General features: G+C 43.6%; 1 protein-coding gene across 1 annotated transcript in view; it reads right to left on the bottom strand.

Annotated features, from left to right (window-relative positions):
- Gars1 (glycyl-tRNA synthetase 1) overlaps positions 1–25,897 on the bottom strand; it is a 39,073-nt gene that overhangs the window by 425 nt on the left and 12,751 nt on the right. The window contains exons 5-16 of the mRNA XM_052173777.1: positions 25,004–25,092; positions 24,262–24,338; positions 22,382–22,527; positions 18,117–18,266; positions 15,963–16,125; positions 13,453–13,617; positions 10,262–10,374; positions 8,916–9,056; positions 5,528–5,613; positions 3,428–3,537; positions 1,891–1,984; positions 1,126–1,316 (exon numbers count right to left, since the gene is read on the bottom strand). Of these exons, the coding sequence (XP_052029737.1) occupies positions 1,126–1,316; positions 1,891–1,984; positions 3,428–3,537; positions 5,528–5,613; positions 8,916–9,056; positions 10,262–10,374; positions 13,453–13,617; positions 15,963–16,125; positions 18,117–18,266; positions 22,382–22,527; positions 24,262–24,338; positions 25,004–25,092 (1,525 nt within the window). The remainder of the gene's footprint in view (positions 1–1,125; positions 1,317–1,890; positions 1,985–3,427; positions 3,538–5,527; positions 5,614–8,915; positions 9,057–10,261; positions 10,375–13,452; positions 13,618–15,962; positions 16,126–18,116; positions 18,267–22,381; positions 22,528–24,261; positions 24,339–25,003; positions 25,093–25,897) is intronic.

The following is a 25,897-nucleotide window of genomic DNA, read 5'->3' as shown; positions in this document are numbered from 1 at the left end:
ACGACGTCCCTTCCAAGCTGTGTTTGTTTTCTCAATTATGCTCACCCCTCCCAGGCTGGGGTCTTTGCTCTCAAGGCCACGAAGCCTCCCAGCTCCCTACACAGCTCAGCACTGCCGTAAGCTTCTCACCCCATTCCATATCTCAGGTTATTTCACGCCTGTTACATTTAACTCCTGCATTTAATTAAGTCTATGCGGTGCAGCAGAGCCAGCTGCTGCCCAGCCATACGCAAGTGACAGTGGCCTCCAGCAGTGGTTTACAAAGTCAGGCCTGGAAAACCAGCCTATGTAGAGCCTGTTAAAGCGTTCTGCTACTCTTCCCCACCCCCAGCTAATGGGTGGCAGGTTTGGGGTGGAGATTAAGAAGCTCTAGCGAGTTCCCAGGAAATGCTGATGCTGAGGCTGACTGGGACTCACACAGAAAGGCAGCCTCTGGGAGTGTGGTACAGAGCAGCCAGGACTGGTGTATAAAGACAGGCCAGAAGGCCAGGAGTTATGAAACCCTTTTGGATAAAAGCAGTTTTTATTTCTATTTTCCTTATCATAACTCTAACAAGCTGAATACTAATAAGCACTCTAAATAAATACCTGTCCAAAGTTAATATGTTAGCCAGGCAATTGCCAGTGACAGTGCCCCCTCCAGCCCCCTCCTGAACCACTCAGCCACCCTTCTGGGCTTGTCCTACCCCACTGGTCCTTGCACTTTACACAAAATTACAGGAATATTCATCTCCAAAGGGCTAACACTAAGTTTATACACGCATTTTTACGTTTCTATAGAAATATAATGATAAAGATGGCTAAGTCCCCAAAGCTCGCCAGTAAAACTATGGCAACAGCCTCACGGGATGACATTTCTCTTGCCTAATAAACAACCAAGTGTAAAAACGAACTGCTGGAGAAGGAGCGAGAGGAATCCAAACGACTATACAATATTAGAGAAATGCTAATGGGTATTTTCATAATTAAACCAAACAGTTGTGGGAATCTGGGCTTTGTCTAATACCAATCAATCATTAATATTACGAAAAATAAAACCAAGAATATAAATATATCAAAGTCCAATCCAAGTCAGTAAGAAGCTGTGAACATATCTAAGACTAAATGTGTCAGAAGACCAGTCACCTCTGCCCTTATCTGTCTCATGGAGTCTCGGTCCCTCAGAGTTGCCGTGTGGGGGGTCTTGTTCACGGTATCGAAGTCAATGGTGATGCCAAAGGCCACGCCAATCTCATCCGTTCTTGCATAGCGCCTTCCAATAGACCCGGAGGAATCATCTACTTTATGAGACACGCCATTCCTGGTCAGAGCTTCCGCTATTCAAAACAGGTAAGACAAGGGTGAGATAGTGCAGTGTCATGTGAACGCAGCCTCGGGAGCTCGGGAAACAGAGGGCCCTGAGACTAGAGAGCAGCAAGTCCCAGCTACGCGGGTGTTCACTAGGTCCCTGCAGGAGCCCAGGCTGCCCCACTTTCTCCTCCCGACAGCTGCACGGGACCTTCTGGGGCTGAGGTGGAACACTGATGTGCATCTCTGCCTGCAGGGCCCTGCGCTGCTCACACAGGCTTCTGTTTTCAAAACCCAGAAGGAAGGGCCAGCACTCCCGGACCCCTCCCAGCGCTGCAGATCCAGCATGGTGCTACAGTCCACTAGGGTTGGGGAAGAGAGGACCAGGGAAATAAGGGCAGCAGGGAACCCTTGAGTCTGACTCCCGACTCACCCAGGGCTAAGGCATCTGAGCAAGTATGCTCTGTTATAAATATAAGCAGAGGCTAAAATCTCATTTATCCATAGTCAATCTATGCTTTTGCTCAAACAAATGATATGTTCTGTAAAACCGAGTCTGCGAGATGGTGTTCCCATGGAGATTACCCAATTGGATTTGCTTACATAATTCCTTGACAAATGGCATAAACTCTTGGTTCTGGCTCAGCGGAAGGACGGAACATTTGAACGGAGCAACCACAGCAGGGAAACTGAAGAACTAGACGGTTTGAAAAGAAAGAAATCCAAATGTTAGTTTATAAGCAACTGGTATTGTCCTAAAGCACAAAGTAGTTATACTTGGTAGGTAACTTAAGCCACTTCACTATCAAAATACCAGATCTTCTATCTGTATACAGGAGTCCAACCCTCCTGTGCTGTGCACGAACTCGAGATCACAGGCAGCAGATGCTCTGCCGCAGGCGAGCCAGCTTTCTGCAGGCTGTTTGGGTAGGAGGGGAGAGCTGAAGGGTTCTTCAACGGTACCCGAACGAAAGGTTCATTTGAAGGCAAGACCACACGGCCTGGGGGTGCGTGCAGTGTCCCATCGAATCACTGTGTGACAGAGCCGAGGCTAGCTCCTGCTTCAAACTTATTTACTCCCTGACGTCAGGCAGCTATTAGTACCCGCTACAAGGAACCTTGGAGCAGCGCAGAGGCCAACAGCACAGCTCCCTCCTTCAGTCTGGAGAATTCTAGTTTACAGAATCAAGCAGGAACTTGCCTTTACTGATTTTTCCCCCAATTTCACTAGAAATGTTTTCATACTAAATTTGTAGGCAAATGGATTAAGTAAGTGGGTGCTAATAGTTCAGAAACATTTTTGGCTTCCCACAGCCTAATCAAATTTCTCTTCATGGAGGGACTATGCAATTCATAATAGTGTGACTAATTTATTCTTGTTTAGCCTTTATGAAATGTCTATTAAAGCTCTAGTTATATCAATATTGTTCAATTCAAAAATACAGCCAAAAGACTTTTTTTCTTAAAATGTAAAAACCTTTCTATTAGAAAAATAAGCAGGAAAGCATGAAGCAAAATTGGCACCCAAGCAGCCCCTTCAGTTAGGCACAGCATCGCTCCTTGACACGCTGTGTCTTCACGGTATCCCTGCTGTCTGGGCCAGGCTCTTACTATTGGCCAAATGAAGGACAGCTACTTCCTCATGTCAGGATGAAGATGTAGCTTCAGCAGAGATTAAAAGGGCAACTGCATTAGGTAAGCAGAACGGTGTGTCAGACTTTCTAGAACTCAGGCACCAAGAATCCACCAGTTCGTTCTTCAACGCCTGTTTGATGCTTTACAAAGAACCGTGGGTGGGTGGATAGCCGCGTGCGTGTGTGTGCTCAGCTTTGGACTCCATGTAAATGAGACTGTTTCTTTAATCAATAAGACAGACAAAAGCTCTCTCGTTTGTAGCTAGCCTCTGATCATCTTCCTGGAAATCTGCTAGCAGCTACAGGAGTACACCCTCCACAGCCAGGGAGACGACAAGGAAGGCTCACAAGGGCGAGGAGAGTGGAAGTGTGGCACGGAGCCACACGTGGGCTCATCAAGTGACGAGAAGCCGTGAAGGGTGGGAAGTCTTTGCTAAGCTCCCACTGCCCCAACGCTCGAATGCCGGGAAAGCCCCGCCTACAAACTCATCCCAGGCGCGGCTCACCGTTCTCTGCTCATCGCCCTCTCGGACGTGGAATGTATGCTCCAGGATGGTATACATGATCCTGCCCAGGCCAAAGGAGGGCTCGATTACACTCGGAACGACTTCCTCCACTGCAAAACAGAGACAGTTTAGTAATGCTCTCTCAAGAACCACAGGATACAAATCACAGTCCTTAATAATCCTTGGCACTACAACTACCCTAAAGCTAGCTGGGCTGTGATCTCTGTACAGCAGGAAGAGTGCACTCAGAAGATCTATGTGCTCATAAGAAATATGGCCCCTTTAAAGGGAAAGTTAAGTCAAAGAATTTTCAACCCATCACACATCACAAATTCACACATCACAAAAATGAAGCGTGTGTCCTAGGAGCGGCTCTCTAATCGATAAGCTCTGAACAGCGACAGCCACACTGTGCTCTACCCCCTGCTCTGCCTTTCTAGAAAACTAACAGACCTGGAGCTTTCATTAAAGAATTTGTGAAACTGACTACGGGAACTGGAGAGCGCTCAGGAGCGCAGGGCAGCAGCTGCTCTTTCAGAGGACCCACGTTAGATTTCCAGCTCCACCAAGTTAAACATTCTCCATACACTATTAGTGACTCTAGTTTCAGGGCGTCTGAAGCCCTCTTCTGGTCTCCAGGCACACATGTGGTCCGCAAACATACATGCAGGCAAAATGCCCATATACATAAAAAACAAACCACGTAAACAAACAAGCAAACTCAAATACCTTTACAGCAGGTCTGGTGATGCAAGCTTATAATCAGGCTGAGGCAGGAGAATTGCTAGAGCAACTTTAAGGCCAGCCCTGGACAACTAGGTAAGACCTAGTTACTACCACTCTGGGGTCAGGAAACATTGAAGGTAGAGTCTGCTCAGGACTCAATATCCTACCAAACACATTCTACAGGGCCCTACGGCTCCCCCTCTAGGCCACACTCAGGAAATGTACTGGTTACTACATGGAGAAGCAGCACTAGCCAGGCCTTGGGGAGTTAGTCCCTTCTCTGTGGGTAAGGAGATAACCAGGGCCAACAGTTCAGTTCTACAGAGGTCATTTCTTTTGTTTGACTGGTAGGTTTTTTTTATTTTTATTTTTTTATTTTTTTAAAGACAGGGTTCCTTCTCTATGTAGCCCTGGCTGTCCTAGAACTAGCTCTACAGATGAGGCTGGCCTTGAACTCAGAGATACACATGCCTCTGTCTCTCTCCTGAGTGCTGGGATTAAAGGCATGCATCACCACTGCCAGGCAGCAAGGCTGTTTCTTTTGTCTGAGTCTTTGTTATGGCACACTTGCCATGAAAGTGCTTTCCCTTCACATAAAATGTGCTTCCACTAGTCTCTCCCGCCCTCAGCATCCTAAGATGTATCATGCTGGCTGAGTGCCCTGTCAGACACCATCAGCACCGCCTGCATAACAAACTGTGGTGACAGCCACGCACCAGTACAAAAGAAAGGGGAAAGATGAAGCAGCCCTGTGAACCACGGCTCAGGCCACTGGCCCACCTAGCACGAACACGGCCCAGCTCAATCCTTAGCACCACAAGGGAAAATGCGGTTTAGAAAGACAATCAAGGTACTTTTTTCTCCCAACCTTTGGAGTGTCATCTGAGTGATGGTGGGCAGAGGCTCAGGGGCAGCTGCCGGGACACAGTGTCGCCCTGCTCTGCCATGCTCTGCCCTGCTGGTTCCGGGACCAGCTGGCCCGCCCATCCTACAGCTCTTCAGCAGTTCCTGGGAGCTTCGCTTCAAAGCCAAGCAAGCTTCGTGTGTGGTGGGCTCCAAAATGTGCATTGCCTAATTCAAATGCTGCGCGACCAAACCCCCCAACGAAGCAGAGCAGGGCGAAGAAAAAAATGCCTTAACTCATTGACGACACTGTTTCCTGACCGTAGGCATGTTTTCAGAGATTTCACTCTCTCTACCTCAGCTTAGGCAACACAAAAGTGCCTGCCTTTTCCGGTTGGCACGAGTGTTCCACACCCACCAAGCTGCCTCTCTCTTTAAAACTTATGTAATTTTAATGTCACAAAACTTATTTTTTTTTAAAGTTCAGAAATGATGGCTGGTTTTTGTTTCTTTACTGTTCTAATAAATTACCATGTAGTGTTTTCTGGAATCTCTTCACACTGACCATGTCTTTTGTTAACTGAAATGTTTTTCCTTCAGTTTCAATAGTGAATTCCCTACAGAGAGAGAGGGGAAAAAAAAGACAAAACACATTAAACAGCAGCTGGAGCACATACCCCTTCTCCAGGACGCTGAGCCAGCCTTCTTAAACGCTAACACAATTTGGTCTTCTCTCTAGATGACAACTTGTGAAATGACCACCAAGTTAAACATTCTCCATACACTGGCACTAAACTGTATATCTCAGAGAGGATCTCAAAAAATGTTGCTCATTTTATACAGTGATTTAGTGACAAAGTCCTCTGATCTTAAAGTCAAGATTAAATATAACAACTTAAAAGTAAAAAACAAAAACAAAAAGGAAAAGCAACTATCTTAGAGTAAACACATTTGTCCAAAATAACTCTGCAATTAAAATGACCACTATTCTACATACCATCCCAGCAACTATAGACCCCAGAATAAAGTAAGTGAACATCAATAAACAAGTTTTCTGACTCTTTGCTATGTGAATATAAAACGTTCTCACCATGGCTGTGATACGTCCATGTCCCAGTTACTGGTTACCAAGGGCACGCTACAGGGCCTACATTCCAGCCATTTTCTCCAGCCATTATAAAGTCTGTACTTCTCTAGCCTGATGGCAGCACAGGACTAGGAAACAGAGCCCTCATGTGGCTGTCTTGAAGATATGTAGAGGCTACTTGTTAACATTACATTCTGCGGGTGTCTCCCAATCAGTCTTCTGCCTCATATGGATAGTTTCCTGTAGTAACTACTGGTTTGAAATCTGTGTTTATGCAGAGTGTTGTGAGTCTAACTGTACAGTAGGAAGCACATATAGAACAGTTAGCATCAGCAAGAAGACAGCTTGAGATTAAAGCCGGCAAATGGTCTTGCACAGCCAGGACAGTCATTAACAAATGGTATAACACAACCACCATGCTCTCAGAGTTCCCAAGTCCCTCTCCTCTGTGTCTACTCTCAATTACAATCAATACTCTGTCAATCATTGCCATAAAGTGTCTTTCCCAGGTTCGCGTGTAACCATGGTCTATGACAGGCTTGGGAAGCAGCATTTCAGTGAAAGCCAAGTCACAAAATATTTCAGGGTTTGCTGGCCCTAGGTGGTCTCTTGTGTACTGTGTCTTTGGTTTTGTTTCATTTGAGTATTTTTGCTGTTGTTTCAACCCACCTCCCTGAAACCAGAACAACAACAACAAGAGGGAGGAACGGCAGTGCTCTAGTGCACCTTAACGGCTGCTCCACACACGGCCATGAACAGTCTGTGTCTTGTAATTCCTACTGTGTCTGCTGCTCAGTCTGCTGATTTACCACAGCAGAAATCCACAGTAACTGAAGTCACTTCACTGTCTTCAGTTTCATCGTGTGTGCATCGTAAGTTTGGTTGTAGTTGTGTACTATTCAGGAATGACATGACCTCCTGGGTAACCACCTTCATCATTATGAAGCGCCCTGGGTTCACCTAATAGCCATTTCCTGGAGTTAACTTTTTTTTTAACATATGTTAATATGTAACACATAAATACATATTATACATAGGAAATATTCTCTCTATATATATTCCCTCTTTTAGACCTATTTCTGTATTACTACTGAAATCAGTTTGGTGAAAACCCCATTAATGAGGCCAGGAACTTGTGAAGAGCACAGACGGACACTCAGCGGCTGTATTGCAGCACTTACCGCATTTCATCTCCAGCTAAGCACTGACATTTAGAACAGATCTCCCACTCACGGAGATTTTATCTGCTCTTTGCTCATTTTCCTCTTACTTTAGTATGCATTTTATTTCCATGCATAAACTCCGTAACAACGTTTTTGCTTTAAATAGTTTGTTCTGCACAAGCAGGGTTGTCCATGAGGGTGTGTAATAAGGCCAATGTTTGTGTGTGTGTGTGGGGGGGGGGGGGAGATATACCTTTCGAGCCCCCGAAATCAGCAGTGCTGGGGTTACAGATGCATTGCACCACGCCTAGCGTGTACATGGGGGTCGGGATGGAAACTCACATTCTCATGCTTGCACAGTAAGCATCTAATCCTCTGGGCCATCTGCCCAGTGCTCAGCCCCGTCTCTCTAAAGACCTTACAACATATTCATGCTCCGCATGCATTTCCCGTGTTTAAAGCTCTGCACCCACACTTTCTGGAGCTTTGGCTTTGCTTGACAGTATTGCCGAGTCTATTGTGTTTGTACATTTGGATCTAGACAACTAAAGGCAACCCAGTGTTCCGGCTTCTATCACTTGGACGAGAACTCTAAATTATCTTTCTTGTCTGTTATATGATGACTCTTCCCCACTGGCTGCTTAAAGATTTCTCTTTTTATACATGGTTTTTAACAATTTGGGTTTTCTGTGTCCTTTTGTGATTAATCTTCAGCCTGACTGGGTTCAGCTCTTAAATCTGACACTTTCTTCCTGCCACATCACGGCTGTTTGCTCTACACTGTGACTATCACACACATACTTCTCTGTGTGGCACTGGCCCATGGCATCCCAAACCCTTACTTTTGGTGGTCCATGGATAACTTCCGAGGCTGCATGTGTAAATTCAGTCAGCCTCTGCACTGCCACATCCACTGTGGCCATACAGTGAGGCGGCAACTCCAGGTACCAGTTGGGGTTCATGTTTATGCTCCCACTTTTTACGACTTCTGCACTCTCCTGTACTCTTCATTACAAGCTTGTTCATGTGGGCGTGTACTGTATGTGGGCAGAGGGGCCCTGGACCGGCAGCTCTTCCCTGCTGAGCCACCTCTCCAGCCCTTCTGTTATATTCATGAGCACATGAAACACATTTACAGCTGCCGCACCACATTTATGTATTTACTACTCATGTTAGTTGTTTCTGGGCCTTCCTTTGAACTAATCATTATCAGGAGTCATATGATATTGCTTTTATAGATGTACAATAATTTTCTATTACTGTAGCTTCTACATTATTTGGTGCTAAATTTGGTTATATTTCTTTAATGACTACTCTCTGTTGCCTTTATATTTATGTTTATGATTACAGAGTATTCTATGCCTCTTATTAAAAAAGTCAGATTAGCTTCTAATCTAACTCAAGACAAGTAGTCTCTGCCCTGAAAATCACTAGAAAAGAACCTGTTCCTGCTGGTTCTTCTGAGATGCTGAGGAATAAACCCAGCATACTGTTCATAAAGATAACAAAAAGATCCTATTTGTTTCAAATATATTTCTAGAATATGCTGTCAAAATTCTAACAGTTATTTAAATACAACTAAGACATAGATATAGCACTTACCTGTCAAAGGCCTTCAAGAAACAACCTATCATGCATGCCCCTGCTCTCAGAGCCTGAGGACGCTTACCCTTTCTCCCTCAGCAGCAGCTCCATCTCCGTAACGTAGCACTCGTCACAGGCGCTGAGGTACTCCAGCACCAGCTTTGCCTCTTTCTTGTACGCTTTTCCCACGGCTCCCTTGTTGGGCTCAAACTGTACAATGTTAACTGTTTTGTATGAAACAGTCAAGGAATCACACCACAGCACAGCTTTAGAATTTTGGAAAATTATCTTGAAATACTCAATCACACTAACTTAAAAGCCACCACCCAGTCCTGCCAGCATTAGCACCCCAGACTCTTATTTATTCACAAAATGAACTGGGGGTGGGGGGGCGTGGTGGTGGTGGTGTGGTTCAGCCAGTAAAGTGATTCCCCACAAGCCTGAGGATCACAGAATAAATGCCCACCATCCACATAAGAACCAAGCATGGCTGCCCATGCCTACACTTCCAGGCCTGGAGGGAGAGACAGCAGCACTCCTCAAAGCTGCTGCATGCCCAGTCTTGATGAAATCAGTGATCTCCATTTTCAGTGTGGGATTATCTCAAAAAATGTGGTACAGAGCAATAGAGAAAGACATTTTATGTGGACATCTGGTTCCCACACACATATCCACATACACCCACACATGAATATGTACACACATGACACATGAAGAAATAATAAATAAATGAATATCATTAACAAAGATTTCTAAGATTCCAGTGAAATAAAGGATTTTATCTAATCTGCAATATATTTCAATCCATAGCATAAAATCATCTGGTAACATCTTTGGCCAGTAAGGTGGCTCAGTGGGAAAAGGTGCTTCCTTCCAAGATGATAAACTGAATTAAATCCCTGGGACCCACATGATGAAAGGAGGAAAGTGGATCCTGTAAATTATTCTCTGACCTCCACATAGGTGCTGCACCAAAAGCACAAACAATAAAAAAAAGTAATTTTAAAAAATCTGGTTTTGTCACTAGTCGATCCTAAGAACTGGCTCATAATCTCTGTACAAGATAGAGAAGCGAAGTCCTATTCGATTATAAAAAGATAGAGAGCTAAACTATCTTAAAATAGCTCTAGGCTTTATGAGAACAATACTTACCAGATGTGCTCTATCTAGGGGTACACTGGTACATGTGCAGAAAAGGCATGTTGGAAACATCTGGAAAAAGTAGCACCCCAGAAGACATTCTGAGCATACTTCTACACGTATGTCTTTTAAGGTCTAATGCTGTGGTATTCATTATATCTTAAACAGAGACCAGGAAAGAAGCAACGAGGGACACTTAAAACGAACTCCAAAGCTCTACGTTCATCCAAAGAACAAGGGACAAACTGGGCCTCGCACGCCTTTAGCCTTAGTTTTGGAGTGGCCAGAAAGGATATGGGTTCTTTCAGGGGTTTCTCAGCGACTAGTGGAACTTTGGTGGCTCGAGCATGGCAGGCGAGGTCGTAGCAAGACCGGTCAGCACATCCCACAATCTCGATCCAGCCCTGGAAGACAGAACTAACCAACTCACTCACGACTCACACTGGCCTTGCTCATGAAAGCATCCAGATGGCAACTAATCCTTCCGAATACTCCAGGATAACTGAATTACTAAATTCAATGTAAATTATTAAAGAGAATAGTTTCATACATGAGGCAGTAACAGATCTATAAGGTCCATAGAGAATTTACACTGTATATGAAGTGGCTTTATTTTCCAGGCTGGCTAACTGGGCATGGCTGTAAGTCCTGGTGCTCAGTTAGTTCACATGACTGAACAGAAAGAAACTCATAAAAATGTGGGTAAAGGTTCAGAGGGACCAGAGGTGTCAGACTCCATTTCTTTTTAATACCTAAGGCACCAACTATTTTCAAGTAACATACAATGGACTGACAGTATCACTCATAAATTCCTACATGACATCCTAACTTCCAATGTGACAGCACACGAGGTGCCTTTAGGAGGTCACTAGGTCACAAGAGCAGAATTCTAATCATCGGGTAAGTGTTCCTCATTAGAGAGTTCAGCAGAGAGCTATCCTGCCCTCTTTCCAACAAGCAAGAAGAAAAGATGGCAGTCTTAATCAAACCAGAGCATACCAGATTCTATTCCTGGACTGCTACCTTCTAGAAATTTGTTGTATTTTGTTGCAAGAGTATAAACCAAGACACAACCTTCCAGATGTTCTATGTAAGAACAAGAAAGTCTAGAAAGCACGAGGGTCAAGAACACAGGCTTGAAGTCACATAGTTTAGACTATAAACCAGCTCCACTACCGCTCCAGTCTAAGGCCTGGGAGAGCCTTGCCTCTATGCATTAGAGCATCCTCAGAAAGAGAAGAGATGCAGAGGATTGCATAAGATGATGTAAAGCACTTCGAAGGAGCATGGCTTGTAACAGCAAGAAATGTAAATGAACAAGAAAGTAAAGTGGTTGAAAGGCAGGCCAGGCCAGGGTCAGAATCTCAACTGACACCCTGTGTGCTTTAATGATACTTTAAATTAAACCAATAGAATGGGATGAAAAAGAGAAAGGCAATAGTTATTCATTACACAAAATTAAATATTTTATTGGTTTATTATGAAAATAAGAAAATCCCAAAAAATCATGAGAACAGAAAGATATGAAACAATATCTGAACTCTTAAAATAATTACTATCTCTATCTATCTATCTATCTATCTATCTATCTATCTATCTATCTATCTATCTATCTATCTGGCACATAGATCTATCTATCTATCTATCTATCTATCTATCTATCTATCTATCTATCTATCTATCTATCTGGCTCTATCTATCTATCTGGCCCTATCTATCTATCTATCTATCTATCTATCTATCTATCTATCTATCTATCTATCTATCTATCTATCTATCTGGCTCTATCTATCTATCTGGCCCTATCTATCTATCTATCTATCTATCTATCTATCTATCTATCTATCTATCTATCTATCTATCTATCTGGCTCTATCTATCTATCTGGCCCTATCTATCTATCTATCTATCTATCTATCTATCTATCTATCTATCTATCTATCTATCTGGCCCTATCTATCTATCTATCTATCTATCTATCTATCTATCTATCTGGCCCTATCTATCTATCTATCTATCTATCTATCTATCTATCTATCTATCTATCTATCTATCTGGCCCTATCTATCTATCTATCTATCTATCTATCTATCTATCTATCTATCTATCTATCTGGCCCTATCTATCTATCTATCTATCTATCTATCTATCTATCTATCTGGCTCTATCTATCTATCTATCTATCTATCTGGCCCTATCTATCTATCTATCTATCTATCTATCTATCTATCTATCTATCTATCTGGCACTAGGACAATTAGTTCCTCCTGGAGGGAGCAAGGAGACCCAGAGGCTACTGAAACTCACCAGAACTTAAGATAATCAGGAAGCTAAAATAACTCCTAAGGAGCCCCCTTCCCGCGTCAGCTAAGCCATAAGCCATCATTGGGGGAAAGAAGGTCGTGTGACTAACTGCCTGCAGGACGCACACACAACAGCAGTGACTCAGCTTTCCCCAGCCATTACACTTGTCAGTGGGGCTTTTTGGCATTAAGCAGTCTGAAGGTCACTCATGGTCTAGTAAGTAGGTAACCCCAATACACTCAGTGACTCAAGCTGAACTTAAAAGGAACTGTCTCTTCTGTTTGCCTTTGCCTTCTCTGTGGTAAGTAAGCACCTCTGTATGATTTCCCAGGAAAAGCAGTAGAGCAGTACATATACCAAACAGATTTTAGTATTTCTTATCTAAATCTACAAAGGCAAAAAGAAAATATTCATAGCAGCATCAATAACAGCTACTGTAAGCCTGTAAGCCCACCAACTGATAGAGACAGGAGGATAGGTATAAGGCTAGCCTTGGTTACATAGGTAATTTGAGAATAACCTGGGCTATATGAGATCCTGATTTAAATAAACAACCACCACCAACAACAACCAAAATCCAGACACTAGAGATATGCATATTATCACACATTTACACATCCATGTTATCCACAGAAAAGTTATCTAGAAACCAGGAATGTTGGAGATCTGCTTATAATCCTAGCACTGGGAAGGCTGAGGCAAGAGGGTGATAGCTTATGCCAGCCTGCGCTAACACAGATGACTACACTAAAAGAGCCAGTCATTTTATAAAGGTAAAACACAAAGCCAATGATCTTATGTAACTCACAGACCCCCAGCTACAGCAGCTTCGCTCCCTGGACGTGAAGATGCCTCTCCACCACGCAGCACCGAGGGCCAGACACTCAGGGTCTGGTTCAGGTGTCTCCGGAACCCTACCCACACTCAGGTGTCTCTGGGACCCCACCCACGCTCAGGTGTCTCTGGGACCCGACTCGCATACAGAGAGTCAGCTACATCCTGCTGCTTTTCATTCCTAAACATTAGGAACCCAGTTCATTTAGAGAAATGGAAGGACATGATGGGGGTGACCTGGAGATCTCTAGATTTTTATCAGCTGTGGTCTGGTTAGTTCTCTGGTCCTCTCTGGCATGAAGAGCAGTAAGCACCTGCGTGAAGTGCCACTGCAGGCTACTCACATAGGACGTTTTGGACTCAGCATCCCAGCAGTCACAGGCATAATGGGCCATCTCATTCTCCATGTGCTGTCGGAAGCGGAGTTTATCAGGAGATATTCCAACCTTCGTGAGGTAGAGGTAGATGCGGCCAATAAAATAGCCTAATACTGAGTTGTTAATCACACCCTGAACAAAAAGAGGTGCAGCAAGGAAGAAAGGTACACATTAATACTCGTGAAGGCTAAGGTAGTCTGTCTACCTGCACACCTACCTACTTCATAGTCTACTGAAACAGAACACACAAAGCAAACTTCCTACTGAAAGAACAACTTAAAATGCCTACAAGGTGATCTTGGTTATTTTTAAAATGTCAAGGTAACAAGTTAATAATGAAGTTGCTCTAAGTATATATAAGACATTGGGTTACAACACTTGGGAGGCAGAGCCTGGCAGATCTCTGTGTGTTCCAGGGTAGACTGGTCACATAGTCAGTTCCAGGATAGCCAGTACTAACAGTGAGACTTTGCTTTGAAAAACAACAAAAAGTCTAATATATATATGTTCAACTGACTCAGCCCTATACCTAAGTCCAGTCATCAATAATCCTAATTTAAATTAACAAACTAAAGAGATATATTGAGGCTGTTTTGTTTGTTCTAGAAAAAATGTCTCCTTGTCCATTGAAATTCATCTGCTCCATATAGAACATATCAATTTATGACTTTAGTACTGGACCTTAGAAACCATCTAGCTCTATCTCCACCACTGCAAGGATGTCTGCTGGTTACTTTTATCAACTTGACACAAGCCTAGGCATCCCTGAGGAGGAATCTCAACTGAGGGACTGCCTCCACTGCACTGCCAGTGGGGATCTTCGTGGGTGCTGTGGAAGGCGTGTCAGTCCTTGTGCTCACAAATGAGCACCCAAGAAGCCAGGACCACTGAACACACGGGGAGGTTGTCTATTCACAGTGAGAAAGGGAGAACAGACTTTCTACCCAGAAGACTGAACAGGGGAAAGCTGGGGACAGATGTGGTTAACAGCCCCGTGGCCAGGCCACACCCGATCCTCTCCGGACTCTTCTCTTGGGCTTCTTTGTCTCAGTCAATCTATGGCACTGTCCTGTCCTAGACCTTTTTCTTGAGCCCGTTTTCTCAGTTAATCATTATGGAAGATGTTACTTGTACTTTACAAAGAGTTCCATGGAGTCTCATGTCTTAAGCCTTGTTGTGCTCATAGGAATGAGTTACTTATCACCGGGAAACTTGTTTTTTTAAATTGTGGTGTGCTTAAATATGCCTTGTGGTCAGACTCTGAGTTTGAACCAGTACTGGCTACTGAGTCACACTGAGCTAGCTTCTCATGTCCTGAGGCCAGTTACTCTGCTGGCCGTGGTCACAGAGACCCCTGGGGATTGCTAATTCATATTGGAGGGCCCAAGCCACTACAGGTGAGGCCGTGCCCGGGAGGAAGGCCTGAGCTGTATAGAATGGTAGCTTAGCAAGCCAAGAGAGGCGAGCCAGTAACTAGCATTCTCCTACTGGCTTCTGCTTCAAGCTCCTACCCTCAAGTCCTTCCCTCAGTGATGGACTATACCCTATAAATAAGTGTCTAAATAAACCCTTTCCTTCCAAGTTGCTTTGCTTATGATATTTAGCACAGCAGATTATCTCTGCAAAGTGGGTGACACCTCTTCTTGGATACTTCTAAAGTCAGAAGGCTAAGTGCTTCTCCACTTAGACACCCACTCCTGGAAAACAGTTCACGAGGGTATTCACATACTCACTCACTCACTCACTCACTCACTCACTCACTTCTCTAGGCAGGGCTTTAAAGAAACTCAGAAATGAACAAGGCCTATAAGCCCACATTGTGGGCAAACAAAAGGGCGTGGATCCCTTTGTGTTTGCTTTTCCTGAGTAAAATTCTGTCTCTTCCATAGTTATGCCTCTTCCATTGTTAAAGTAGAATCAGTTAGATACACAACAGTTCAAACTAAGACCAAATTTTAAGTGCTCTGCTCAACAATGGCTTTGATTTTAGATTTACATGTGTGGGCAGAGGACAACTTGCAGGGGTTGGTCCCCTCCCTATACCATGTGGTCCTGGAATCAAACTCAAGGCATCAGACTTCACAGCCTACCGCTGAGCCTGCGGAGCCACCTCCCAGGCCCATCTGAGAATCATTTTAATGTTAGATCCTGGCCCAGGATTGGTGGTTCAGATAATTTTCTCTCTTGATACTAATACCACAAAGTAAATGCTATACAAAACAAATAGTATATGGGGACTGGAACTGTAGCTTAGAGCTAGGTCACTGGCTCAGCAAGGACTAGGTTTGCTCCTCAGTACCACAAAAAGTCAGGGCTGCGAATGCAGTTCACGCACTTGCTTGACCTACACTGCTGAAAAATAAATAAGCAACAATATTGCCCAAATCAAATATTTTATCACTCAGTGCACAACCAAGTTGCCAAGTCCTGCCACTGCGGACTGGGCATCATCTAAGTCAGCTCCCCTGGAATCTTACCTGTTCAACAGCATCTCCCAGACGCATCTTCCGAGCAGACTGTCCAGTGACCTGGGCTTTTGCTGAGTACAAATAAAGGCAGAGGTCGGCCACACTCGGGAACTTGGGATGGTCTTTCTCAGTGGGATCTACAAAGTGCTCAATCTCTGCCATTGTGAATTCCCTAGAAGAGAAAACAAGATCAGAATCTGCATGCTTGACTGTATAACTAAGTCAATAGGTTCCCATTTCCGGCTGCTCACTCCTCCAGATAAAGGGTCCAAACCACAGGCTTTTCTTATGGTTGGCTTCCTAAGGAAATTACCAAAGATTTCTGGATTAGGTTGTGTAGACTGCTCTGGCCTATGACAACCTGTGGTAGAAAGCATGCTCAGGGCCTTGGGTGTGAGCCCTAATACCGAAATAACCACCACAGCTGAAATGATAACTCCTCTCCAATAGTAATCCCTTCTAGTCAGCTATAATCGAGTATCAGTTATAAATAAAAGCAATTTTAAAAAGTAGATTAATATATCCTTTAAAATAGGAAACAAAGGTCGCACACAAGAGAAACAAGATGCAGAATAATAACACCCACATAAAATGACTGCTTAAAGTGTCGGATCTCTGCATAAATATATACCAAAGAAGTCATAGGCGTTTACTTTTCAAAGAATAGGAAATTAGAAGTGAACTGAAATGGTTCTCCAGGTTTTAAAGCAGGTTGATTGACTGCGTTTTATAGCTCTAGACAAGTAAATGACTGATAATGGTACCAAACAGATGGCCTCGTTAGAGTAAGAGCTTCTAAATAAAGCATTATTCCAGGCAAAGGACGCTGGGCATGAACTGAACAAGCCTCGATCAAGCTCAGCACATAATAACGCAATAAATATGCGCATGGCAATGGTTTTCCAAAGAGATTTATCTGAATTGCAATTTAGTAGCTATTACAGGGGAAGGGAGAGTGTTTTAAGTTAATTTCACGAGTCAAAATCTTTTTTAAAAAATGGACACAATCTCACTGATGTACTCTCACAATTACCACAGATGGTTTAGAAGCAACACAAAATTGTATAGATTGGCCCTAAGCACATGAAATGTACTGTCAAGAACTCTGGGTTTTTAATTATACTCGTTAATGGCACTTTTTTTTTTGGGGGGGGGGGTCCCAGGGCACTAGGTTTTAATTATCGTTCAACAACTATAAAATGTGTCTGTGCACATGAAAACGCAGGTGAATATGGTGCTGTGTCCTCACAGAACTTACACTGCGGCTGACAGGAATCAACCTTTACTGTGCAGAGAAGACTAAGGGCCCTACCCAGAATTCCCCAAGTGGTGCTACCAAAGTCTTCCCAGGTGTTCTACAGAAAACTTCACGTCAACTGCAGTTAATAATGCCCTAATAAGCCAGGCAGTGGTGGCGCACGCCTGCAATCCCAGCACTTTGGGAGGCAGAGGCAGGCGGATTTCTGAGTTCGAAGCCAGTCTGGTCTACAGAGTGAGTTCCAGGACAGCCAGGGCTATACAGAGAAACCCTGTCTCGAAAAAAACAAATCCAAAAAAACCAAAATAATAATAATAATAATAATAAAAAGCACTAATAATATTATCATCTCAGCAACTGCTGAAAGGGTTAAGGTTGTGACCTCCAGAGTAAAAATTGGAAGGCAATGATTTAAAAAGACAGCCTGGTTACAAGCTTGCCTTTGGCCATCAGTCCAGGATGCATGTGTGGCCACACAACCTATTTTTGTATGGAATATATTTCTCAAAATGATGTTAAAAATGTGGAAATCATAAACTTAAATCATATTAAGCTTCTAGAGAAAGAGACTAACCAGAGCCAGGATGCCTCTCACACATGCCTGGACACAACAGACAGAGCAGATGTCAGACAGGCAGGTGTCTGAACTCAACACCTCCAGCAATCAGCAATGCCGCCTGCCCAGGACACCTCCCTCCTTTGTAAAACACACACATACACACACACACACACAGACGCACGCACGCACGCACGCACGCACACACGCACGCACGCCTCCACCAAACTCAATCACAACTGCCACCTTCACCAGAGGTTACACTTGGAAACAACAGAAACCAACTGTGATCAAGGCTAAAGTCCACGGGTGGCGGTTTCCATCTCCATCCCACACCAACAGTGCGTACCTGACTCGGATCAATCCAGACCGAGGTGAGATCTCATTTCTGAAGGAGTTTCCAATCTGGGCAGCAGCAAAGGGCAATTTCCCTTGGTTGAATTCCAAAAGTCGTTTGAAATTCAGGAAAATTCCCTGTGCAGTTTCTGGTCTCAGATATCTATAAAATTAAATAAGCCAGTCTGTTACAAATAAGAAAGTGTGCTTTCCAATAAAACAAAGTCTGCTGCAAGTGAATTATCACATCTATCTTTTTCACATTAAAATTATGCTTAAGACCTAAAATAAGAGATTTTAAAAGGAAGAGATCCTGTCCTAAGTAGCAAATATTCCCACAGAACCACGGGGACAAACTAAGAACTTGGGACAGCCAAGTGCCATCAAAGTTCTTCTTGTTTCTTTACTCCAGGTCAACTTCTCTGATGTCACTGTGGCAGTTTGAATGACAGTGGCCCCCACTCGCTCCTAAGTCTGAACACTTGGTACCCAGTTGATGGGACTGTCTGGGAAATATTAGAGAGCATGGCCTTGGAGGGACTGTCACTGGGGATAGACTTTGAGGTTTCAAAAGATTCCTGTCATTCCCAGAGTGCTCGCTGCCTCTTGCTTGTGGTTGGAGACTCGAGCTCTCAGCTGTTCCTGCCACCATGTCTTCCTGTCCCCATCAGCCTCTAACCTCTGAAACTCCACACAGCTGCACTCTCAGACGCTGCCTCGTCCGGCTCTCCCTCCCACACTCCCGCACTTGCCTGTTCTCTGTCCATCTCCCACCCCACTCAACCTTCCCATTCTAGTTCTCCCTTTCTCTCTCCAAAACACTGCATTCTACTTCCTCACCCCTGACTACTTGGATCACAGTGTATAACTATCCAAACGTTACATACTAACATCCACATGAAAGAGAAAAACATGCAATATTTGTCCTTTGGGGTCTTGGTTACTTCACTCAGAATATCTTTTTATCTGATTCCATTCATTATGCATTTACCTACAAATTTTTCTTTCTTTTTTGGGGGGTGGGGGTGTAGGTGGGGGGTTCCGGTTGAGACAGGGTCTCTTTACATAGTCCTGGCTGTCCCAGAACTCGGTGATTTACCTGCCTCTGCCTCCCAAGGACTGGGATTAAAGGTCTGTACCTTAATGCCCAGTAAGTTCATTTCCATAGCAGCTGGCTGACCCTCCACTGTATAAATGTAGCAGGTATAAGGTCTATCAGGAGCGTTCTGTGCAGGCTGATGCGTACGGATCCACCTACATTCCTCACCAGGCCACCATCTGTGCAGGCTGACTCGTACGGATTCCCTGCACTCCTCACCAGGCCACCATCTAGCCTGAGCAGCACTGTTTAGTGAAGACACCACCTTCCGTCCAGTGTGTGGTTTTGGTTTCTTTGGCAAAAATCTGGTGGCCATAGGTGTGTAGACTTGTGCCTGGGTCTTCAAGTGGATTCCACTGATCAATAGGATGACCATTTTCACAATATTAATCCTAGTAATCCTTGATCAGGGGAGATCATTCCATCTTCTAGCATCTCTTTCTTCAGTGTTTTTTTAATTTTTTTTATTTATTTTCTATATTCTTTGTTTATATTTTAGAAGTCTTCCCCTTACCCAGTCCCCCTCCCCATATGTCCCATAAGTCCTCTTCTCTCCATCTATTCTCCTGTCTTTCCCCCTCCTTTTTCTCTGTCCTGGTATTCCCCTACAATGCTGGATCAAGCCTTTCCAGGATTAGGGCCCTCTTCTTCCTTCTTCATGGGAATCATTTGATATGCTAATTGTATCTTCAGTATTCAGAGCTTCAGGGCTAATTAATATCCACTTATCAATGATTGCATTCCATGTGTATTCTTTTGTGATTGTGTTACCTCGCTTAGGATAATATTTTCCAGTTCCATTTGCAAAATAAAAAAAAAAATCATGAATTCATTGTTTTTAATTGCTGAATAGTACTCCATTGTGTATATATACCACATTTTCTGTATCCATTCCTCCTTTGAGGGATATCTGGGTTCTTTCCAGCTTCTGGCTATTATAAATAAGGCTGCTACAAACATAGTGGAACATGTGTCCTTATTGCATGCTGGGGAATTCTCTGGGTATATGCCCAGAAGATGTATAGCAGGGTTCTCCCGAAGTGTCATGCCCAGTTTTCTTAGGAACCGCCAGACTGATTTCCAGAGTGGTTGTACCATCTTAAAATCCCACCAGCAGTGAAGGAGTGTTCCTCTTTCTCCATATCCTCGCCAACACCTGCTATCTCCTGAGTTTTTAACCTTAGCCATTCTGACTGGTATGAGGTAAAATCTCGGGGTTGTTTTGATCTGCATTTCCCTAATGGCTAATGATGTTGAGCATTTCTTAAGGTGCTTCTCAGCCATCCGAATTTCTTCAGGCGAAAATTCTTTGTTTAGGTCTGTACCCCATTTTTTAATAGGGTTATTTGGTTCCCTGGGGTCTATCTAACTTCTTGAGTTCTTTGTATATATTGAATATTAGCCCTCTATCGGATGTAGGGTTGGTGAAGATCTTTTCCCAATTTGTTGGTTGCCGTTTTGTCCTTTTGACAGTGTCCTTTGCCTTACAGAAACTTTGTAATTTTATGAGGTCCCATTTGTCAATTCTTGATCTTAGAGCATAAGCTATTGGTGTTCTGTTCAGGAACTTTCCCCCTATGCCTATGTCCTCAAGGGTTTTCCCCAGTTTCTTTTCTATTAGTTTCAGTGTGTCTGGTTTTATGTGGAGGCCTTGATCCACTTGGAGTTGAGCTTAGTACAAGGAGATAAGAATGAATCAATTCGCATTCTTCTGCATGCTGACCTCCAGTTGAGCCAGCACCATTTGTTGAAAAGGCTATCTTTTTTCCATTGGATGTTTTTTCTTCAGTGTCTTAAAGTTTTTATTATACAAGTCTTGGTTGTTAGTTAGTTATTCCAAGACTGTTTTTTTTTTTTGAGGCTACTGTGAAAGGTACTGCTTCCTTGGTGACTTCTCTCTCAGCATGTCTGTTATTTGTATAAAAAGGGAGCATACGCATTCAAACCACAACAGCATTATAGCCAGTGCCCAGCAGTAGATGCCAACAGAAAAGGACCTCAAAGGTCTTTGGAGGCTCCTTGTCTCATGTCATGCCAGGGTGTTTTCTTTTTCCTTTTGAACATTTAATTTCTTTTATTTTTTTTAACTCTTTTCTTTCCATCCTGCGGGTCTTCTGTGTGCATAGTATGGCTTCCAGCTGTGTTCCTGTGAGTTCCTGAGTGTGGTGAGTGCGTCTGTGTCCAAAGCTGCTTCTTGGGCTCTCTTCCTTCTGTTTGTTTCATTCCAATCCAATCTGTTTTTTTCCCTCTCCTATTACATTTTATTTTATTAACCTTTAGATATCCGTTAAGTTTTCCATGGAGAGGCAGAAAGAGGGTGGATGTGGATGGGAGAAAAGGTGAGGACGAACTGGGAGGAATATAGGGAAGGAAAACCGTAGTCGGGATGGATTGTTTCAAAATAGTGAAACAAGTTTAAATCCAAGAAAAAGGAACCCTTAGGTTACTGTCTTTCACTCTAACAAAACAATTAGTCATTTTATGTCCCTTTCCAGGTTTCATTACAATGTTAGTGCAGCTACAGGGTATATTCTAAGTACTGTGTATAAAATTAGGCCGTTCCTGTATGTATGCTTTTATACTTTTCCTATTTTTAAATAAGTAAGTGCTCTCAGGTTAACAGTAACTGAATGTCAGATTGAAATGATCTACTTTACTACAATTAGTTTAACCCTTCTCAAGTCAATGGACAAATAAGTTATTCTTACTTTTAACTAACATACTTAAGTATGTTTTCTTTCCTTTTAGATTATTTCCTAAACAGTCCATGCCCTAGTTAGAACCGTTTTGAAAAACAAAACAAACAAACAAACAAACAAAAAAGAAATGAATGCTGAAATTCAATCCTCAGAAACACTGGCTTCTTTTTAAATGCTAAAAAGCTACACATGACTAGTAACTCTAGTTACTAGATACAACATGGCACAAAATGCAAGCTGGGATGGATGGATTCAACCATTCCTAAGTATAATGTATATACAATGACATAAAAAACCCTCTCTGCCCCTCCCATCCCATGAAGCTTACCGGAAGGCCTGGCGCTCATGGCCTTCTACAAACACAAACCTTGCTTTAGCTCAGGAACATGCAGTCTTCCTCCTCAGCCCTGAGTTTTACCTTCTGTCACAGGCAATTTTAATAAGTGTTAGATAAACAAATAAATGAAAAGCAATACGTACCCAGGCATATTTCCTCCAGGGCCAATGAAGGTCTGGAACATTAAGTTAAAAGGTACCGGAGCAGACAGGTCATTGCCAGTGGTGGGGGATTTTACATTATAGTTTACAAAAAGATCCCCAAGTTCTTGCTGTCCATAGTTATCAAGCTAAAGGGCACATAAAGAAGATAATGAGTGCAAACATTATAGAACAAGGCACAAGATCAAGTACTATCCACAGGGGCATCCTACCACTGCTCCAGCCACACTAAGTACAGGTCACCAGTCCAACACATGACCAATAAAAACCCACCAACAGGACAAGGTCTGCTGGGAAAATGGCTGACTCCAGGTCTGAGACACGAAGCAAACACGATGAGCCCAAGGATCTTGTCATATCAGCAAGCAAGCACATCACCAGGGTGCTCATGTGCACTGACATCCCTGCAGCTCCCGCTGGACAGTCCAGCCATCAGTGGCAGCTACCACTAACGGAAAAGCATCAGTCTTAACTTCTAAACCAGAACCAAGAACAGCATGAAATCACGCAGACTGGTGGGAACTCACTGCATCCATTTGGGCTGTATGAAAATGATAGCTCGTGCACTTTTGGATCCAACAAATCGGTTAAAACAAGATAGAGGCATGGATCAAAGACGAATTCTCAATTTTCTTTATAGCTGATAAGGGAAGTTTCCCCATTTTCTTTAGACAAAAGCAAAAGGAGAGGACAAAATCATTTTGGAACGCTCATCATCCAATGAGCCTGGGCCATGGTCACAGTGCCTGCCCCATGGAGGTGACCACAGGGCTTTAGAGAAGCACTCACCAATGTCCTAACTCTAAGGATGGCACGGACAGTGGTGAGCAGTCGGGGCAATGGAAACAGTGGCTAAATGTTTTCTCTTACATTTATTCATATTCCATAAAGTAAAAAAATTAATTTCAAGGAACTTTAAAGTTTTTTTTTTTACCTTTCAAGTATATTTTCTAATTTTATATTTTTTACTTTTTCTGCAATAAAAAGTTTTAAAATTGATTTTACAAATCTCTATATGCAGAGAAAGGTCACCAAAGGTTGGGTCAGGGGAAGCAAGGGAAGTAAGTAGTCACGGCTGAGACCCCACCACCGCACACAGGAGCAAGGGAAGTAAGTAGTCACAGTTGAGACCACACGGACGCACACAGGAGCAAGGGAAGTAAGTAGTCACAGCTGAGACCCCACGGACGCACACAGGAGCAAGGGAAGTAAGTAGTCACAGTTGAGACCACACGGACGCACACAGGAGCAAGGGAAGTAAGTAGTCACGGCTGAGACCCCACCACCGCACACAGGAGCAAGGGAAGTAAGTAGTCACGGCTGAGACCCCACGGACGCACACAGGAGCGAGGGAAGCGCATTTCAATGGCCGAGTGCACACAGGGAGAGAGCTCGTCCTACTGAAGGGTGACTCTGCACCCACAAGTCCCACAGCGGCACTGAATCACTGGCATGAACTAAAGTGTGGCCTCCACACTACACCACAGCAGGAGCTACTCCTAACCAGCAAATGCTACAAAGTTCTCTACCCAGTTTTAGATAGAGCAATGGAAAGAAATGGGTTCCAGAGCTAGGCATGACAGCTATGCTTGTAATCCCAACAACTGAGAGGCTGAGGCAGGAGGATCACTTCAAGTTGGAGGCCAGCTTGGGCTACATCATTAAGTCTAGACTACTTTGGGCTAGGCAGAGACTTTGATGAAAAAACGCAGGAAGAAAAGAAGTTAGGAACACAACTGCTTGTCTTTAGCCACAGACGAAAATGTAAGGTGTGCCCCATGGGATTTCATGACTGACACGTGCATCTCGCTTAGGTGGAACTCCTGACAGACGGGCTGTTCCGATGTGCCTCGAGGTCTCACCTGAGCCAAGACACTCTCCATCTCCGACTTCTTCTCGGCAGAGCACTTCTTATCTGACATCAGTTTCTGTAAATGAGCTAGAAGAACAGTGTGGTAAGCAACCATTTCCAGCAAGGAAAAGGGACACATTCTGAGCACCGATGCAATTAAGACAAACACAAAGCTAGTGTTCTTTTTTTAAAAGTATCTATCTTTTTAAAGATTTATTTATGGGCTAGAGAGATAGCTCAGCGGTTAAGAGCACTGACTGTTCTTCCGAAGGTCCTGAGTTCAAATCCCAGCAACCACATGGTGGCTCACAACCATTTGTAACAAGATCTGACGCCCTCTTCTGGTGTGTCTAAAGACAGGTACAGTATACTTACATAAATCTTTGGGCTGGAGCAAGCTGAGGTCCTGAGTTCAATTCCTATCAACCACATGATGGCTCACAACCATCTGTATAGCTATAGTGTGTTCATATACAGAAAATAAATAAATCCGTTCTTTAAGAAAAGATATGCTAAGCAGTCTACCACTGAGCTATAGTCCCGGCCCATAATAATGTCTTGATCACTTGCTGATTAGAAAAATTATTATCTTAATATAACTAATCTGTAGGTGTCTCTGTAACATAAACTTGAAATGTATGTTTAATCTGAATATATTAAAACTACAAGCCAATTTTTAAAAAACAATGGAAAACTTGAGAAGTAAGTTCAACCTTGTTTTGCTCTAGCACAAGGAAGATGCAGATGCATACCTTTCAACAGGTGGTCTGCGCGGAAGCACTCTCCGTTCTTCACGTCCTTTACCATGAAGTCAGCAAATTTGTCCACATGGCCAGAGGTCCTAGGGAACAAGTAAACCAACAAGTGAACACAGGAGAGCATCTTAGCAGACATCCCCTAGGACAATTTCTAGTTCTTTGGACAGTTAGTTATATCAAATGATGTTTTGCTGGGACACACAGGTCAAAGGACACCTTGCTAGCGCAAACACATGAAAGACTGTCTTCCTTAAGCAGACAGAGGTGAGAGGATACTTGATAAATATGACCCCACACACAGTGGGATGAGCACTGAGCCTTGGTTTGGTTTGCTCCACCTTGCTATTCTCTGCTAGCGGCCCGGCATGTATTGGTTCGCCTTACATTCGCTGTTAAGCTCAACTTGTGATAACTCCGACACTGAGAGAAACTCGCCCAAGAACTGCTCCTGAGGTTCCTACGACAGCTTTCAGTTCTGTGGCCTCATCTCAGGCCGATGGGCGAGACTGGCCATTTCTTCAGGACTGAACTACAGCTGCCTGCTCAAAGGACTGGACCAAAGCTGTTGGTTCGAGCCTGTTGTCTGCCTGCCTAGAGGCCTGGTCTAAGGCTGCTGAGTAATACTTGGTGCTTGGTACAGGACTGAACTGTTGCCCAAGAGATCAAGCTCACCCCCAAAGAACTATTGCTGAACAGGTCCACTTCCCCCATATCCTAATAACTTTTCCATTATCTCTGCTGGGTAGTAGGGTAGAAGAGAGATTAAACCCTTAAGTAGGTACAAAAAATTTATGTATACAAGTATGTTTACCCAGAGTTTAGATCCATGCATATGAAGATGGAAACTACATCTAGAATAACAATATATAGCAGACAGAGACACATGCC

This window comes from Apodemus sylvaticus, chromosome 2 (assembly GCF_947179515.1).
Source record: "Apodemus sylvaticus chromosome 2, mApoSyl1.1, whole genome shotgun sequence".
Taxonomy (NCBI): Eukaryota; Metazoa; Chordata; class Mammalia; order Rodentia; family Muridae; genus Apodemus; species Apodemus sylvaticus.
This window is presented reverse-complemented; position numbering and strand designations above follow the sequence as displayed.